At 29.3% G+C, this 4,507-nt stretch overlaps 1 protein-coding gene across 3 annotated transcripts in view; it reads right to left on the bottom strand.

The window, feature by feature from the left end:
• LOC106883346 (neural cell adhesion molecule L1.1) overlaps positions 1-4,507 on the bottom strand; it is a 67,820-nt gene that overhangs the window by 20,223 nt on the left and 43,090 nt on the right. For all 3 annotated transcript variants that reach the window (XM_052970570.1, XM_052970568.1, XM_052970569.1), the window contains one exon: positions 752-877. In XM_052970570.1, the coding sequence (XP_052826530.1) occupies positions 752-877 (126 nt within the window). The remainder of the gene's footprint in view (positions 1-751; positions 878-4,507) is intronic.

Genomic DNA, 4,507 nt, shown 5'->3' with positions numbered 1-4,507 from the left:
GGTATTGAGGAAGGATAGAAAAATAATAGATTTATAAGCCTTAAAATTCACCCAATAATTGCCCACGGGCATATGGCGTAGTGGTTAAGAGCGCGGGCTACTAACCCCAAGGTTCCGAGTTCGATTCACGGCAGCGACCTGATTAATAATAGTAATAATAATAATAGTAACATCGTTAGGAATGAGAACCCAGGTTCGAAATTTCCCCAAGACACCTGACGAAGGCTGGAGGGTATATCAGCCGAAACGTTGTGTTAACAACAAACAAGATGAGGACAAATATCCGTTAAATGTAAATAATGTAAATAATTCCTCATCTCTTAAATATAGAACTGTAAATACTATATGTTATTTTATCCAATGTCCAACTGATTCTAATACTATCTATGTTGATATAATTACAGAGTAATGAATACCAGAATTAGTAGAGCACTCAACAACATGCTTAGCAGTATTTAGTTACATCTATTTATATCTTAAATTCAAGTGCCACCAGGATCAGGTTTCTTTTACATTGTATAAAAAATACTCAGAGATACTGAATTTTGTCTTTATAATCTTATAATCTTATCCCCAGGTATAAGTGTAATATCAATAGCATTAATGTTTGGGATAAATAAATGCTGGCTTCGTTTGTGGTGTTATAAATTATCTATGTTTTTATGTCACTGAAATGTGATGTTCAATGTTTATAGGTAAAGAAATAATTTCATAAATATTACAAAAACAAAAAAAAATTTTAAAAACTTACCATAGTATTTGCTGCCTTTATCACACTTGATGATACAAACAAGGATGAGAACTAGAAGAAGCACAAAAATAGCAATCATCATCACCAAGAACCAAGTAGTTTGAAGAAAATCCAAATCCAGTTCACCTTTGAAATAGATACAAACAAATAAAATAGTCTTTAGCAACTAAAATCTCTTTTGCTTTTATAATAGAATTAATGATTCAGTGTTCTTGAAAGTTTTTACATGAAACATGCAAAATAATCCATCAGTTACAGGATATTATTTAATTCTCTAAATTACAAGGCTTCTAAAGATCTGAATGTGAATATAATTTCTAAAGTCGAACAGATTCTGCAAAAAGACATTAAGAAGACAAAGACATCAATGTTTCAGGTATCTTGACTTATCTAATTTATGAGGCTGGGCTGAAAAGCTCATAGGCTGACTATGAAGGAGTCATGATACAGCTGTAAAATCTTGCATGCATTATTTTCAACTCCTCTAATTAATAACTGCATTCTTTCTTTCTTTCTAGGTAAACTGATATCTGACCATTCAAAGAAAACTTCAAAAGTAACTAGTAGTAACTTCTCTTCAATAGTCAACAAAATTTGACATCGTGGTGTTATCAAATACCTGCAGGAAAAGGATTTAGCCCCCAAGGGCATTCATGCTGACATTAGAGGATGACACTTCAGCTTTAACAACTGCAAAAGTGGGCAGTTGAATTTAAGAGGGGAAGAGAGAATATGCTGGGTTAAAGATAACCCAACATATGGATGTCCTGCAACTATCACCACAAATGAAAACATTGATCGTGGTCATCACATAGTGATAGATGACAGGTGATTGAATATAAATCAAATAACCAATGCTACTAACATATCCCATGAGAGTTGAGAATATTCTGCATATTTGTATGTAAAAAGCACCAGTCGAATTTTGTCGATGCCAGTACCACCTGACTGGCTGCCATGCAGGTGGCACATAAAATGTACCATTCAAGCGTGGTCATTGCCAGTGTTGCCTGACTGACTCCTGTGCCAGTGGCATGTAAAAAGCAACATTCAAGCGTAGCCGATGCCAGTACCACCTGACTGGCCCTCATGCTGGTGGCTTATTAAAAAGCACCCACTACACTCTGAGAGTGGTTGGCATTAGGAAGGGCATCCAGCTGTAGAAACATTGCCAGATCAGATTGGAGCCTGGTGCAGCCTTCTGGCTTGCCAGCCCTCAGTCAAACCATCCAACCCATGCCAGCTTGGAAAGCAGACGTTAAATGACGATGATGATGATAATGATATATATTGGTAATTAGTAATGGATTTCTCCAAATGTTTACCAGTGTGTTCACTGTTAGTTATTCAACGGTTAGTATATAAATCCAATAATAATTCTCATAAGATAGGGATCTAGAGATACATTCCACTGAATAATTCTAAATATATTACCTTAACCATACAGGTTTCCTGGAGTATTTAATAATAATAATAATAATAATAATAATAATAATAATAATAATAATAATAATAATAATAATAATAATAATAAGGATTATTACAAAGTAGCATTAGCATTACCTTTAATTCCTTTATGTATATACAGCTTCAAACAGACTTACACATGTTTCTATTACATTGATTTGTTACTGTTGCAATCACAAGCTATAATGCTTGTACAGTTTCTTCAGGATCTTTACTTTAATATCCTTTGATTTAACTGTTTAAAGTTTTTTGTTGATTTTCTTTGTGTTCTATGATGTGGAGTTAATTTAGATGCTAACTATCTTCAATTCAAGTTTTGATTGGATAAGTGCTTTTTTATTCCTTATAGCCAGTTATTTCAAAACATTTCATTGTTAATAACTCATTTATATTGAGTAAAGGTAAATTTTCTAAAATGCAAGCATCTTAAAGCTTGTTCCTGTCTAGAATGTATTATATTACACTTATGGTTTTGCAGTACTAATTAATTTCCCGTTGATAGTATTGTCTTTGTTTTTGTCTTTAATAGACTTTGTTTCTGTCTTTAATAGACCAGATTAATTTACTAAGACTTGTTTGGAATATTCTTTACTTTTATCTCTAAATTAATTTAAATGATTAGCTAGTTTCTTTTTGAAAATTAGTGCAGTCACACTGATGTAAAAGTATTCATTTCTCTCAGATGTAACTTTACAACTATATATTACATTTTTAGTTTTACATTTATTATTCACATAGCAGGAATCACATTTAGAACAATGGCAAATATAATTTTTTATATTTCTCTCAGATTTAATATTAATTCATTTCTACCAAGTTTTTGTTATTATTTACTCTATCATATAATGTTATATTTGTGCTACTTCCATCTGAATTTTTATTCGATTCAAAATCATTAATTGTATTAAAGTGGGTTTTTTCCATTTCAGTGACTTTTAAATTCTTAGCGTCTTCTTCTATTTGAGTTATTTTATTCCATTTGACATTATTATTCTGAATATTTACTTTGCTACTCTGATTATAATAGCTTTTTTGAAATTTAAATATTACTCTTACGTTATGTGTTGCTATTATTTGTGCAATGTTTCTACTATTAGAATAAGCCATACGGGTTTTCTGTTTATAGGAAAATATTTTTCTATTGTTGTATTGAACAATTTAGAAAAATTATAATTTACATGCTTACCAAATAGAATAATTAATCACAAAGTATTTTTTGAGTTATAATTATTATCATAATCTTGATGTTTATACCAGTTTTTTGAAGGATTAAATATTCTTCCATTTTGGTCTATATTTAGGTTAGCGTTTATTTTATCTTTTAATTTTTTAGTTGTTTTTATATTCAAAGTATTTATGTTTTTATTTGAGATTATCTTATCTTTATTTCTTTTAAAAATATGAGAATTTTAAACACAGTTATCAACTTTCTAATAACCCTTCCTTTTGTTTGAATTTTTAAATGGTTTAAAAGTCATGGAAAGGGAAACAACCCAATTTAATATAACTAATAATATAGAATTGAATAAAAATTCAGTTAGAAATAGAACAAATATAACATTATATGATTAAGTAAATAGTAATAAAGAACTTGGTAGAAATGAATTTGATTTTACCATTAATGATCAAATTAAATCTGAGAGAAATATATGAAATTATCTTTGCAATTGTTCTAAATGGGACTTCTGTTGTGTGAATAGTAAATGTAAAACTAAAAATGTAATATATAGATGTAAAGTTAAAGAGACTTGCACTTATATTCATTTAGAGATAAAAATAAAAAATTCCAAACAAGTCTTAGTAAATTAATCTGGTCCATTAAAGACAGAAACAAAGACTATACTATCAATTGAAAATTATGTGACCTATGTATAGAAGAATTTTACCAAATTTTTACATCTAAGTGTAATATAATAAATTCTAGACAGGAACAAGCTTTAAGATGCTTGCATTTTAGAAAATTTACCTTTGCTCAATATAATGAGTTATTAACAATGAAATGTTATGAAATAACTGTCTATAAGGAATAAAAAAGTGATTATCCAATCAAAACTTGAATTGAAGATAGTTAGCATCTAAATTAATGTACAAATCCACATCATAGAACACAAAGATAATCAACAAAAAACTTTACACAGTTAAATCAAAGAATATTAGAATGCAGACAGTGAAAAAACTGCACCGGTATTATAGTTTGCAATTGCAACAGTTACTAATCAATGTAATAGAAACATGTGTAGTTCTATTTGAAGCTGTGTGTATATATATATATATATATATATATATATA

This window comes from Octopus bimaculoides, chromosome 9 (genome assembly GCF_001194135.2).
Source record: "Octopus bimaculoides isolate UCB-OBI-ISO-001 chromosome 9, ASM119413v2, whole genome shotgun sequence".
In the NCBI taxonomy this organism is placed as follows: Eukaryota; Metazoa; Mollusca; class Cephalopoda; order Octopoda; family Octopodidae; genus Octopus; species Octopus bimaculoides.
This window is presented reverse-complemented; position numbering and strand designations above follow the sequence as displayed.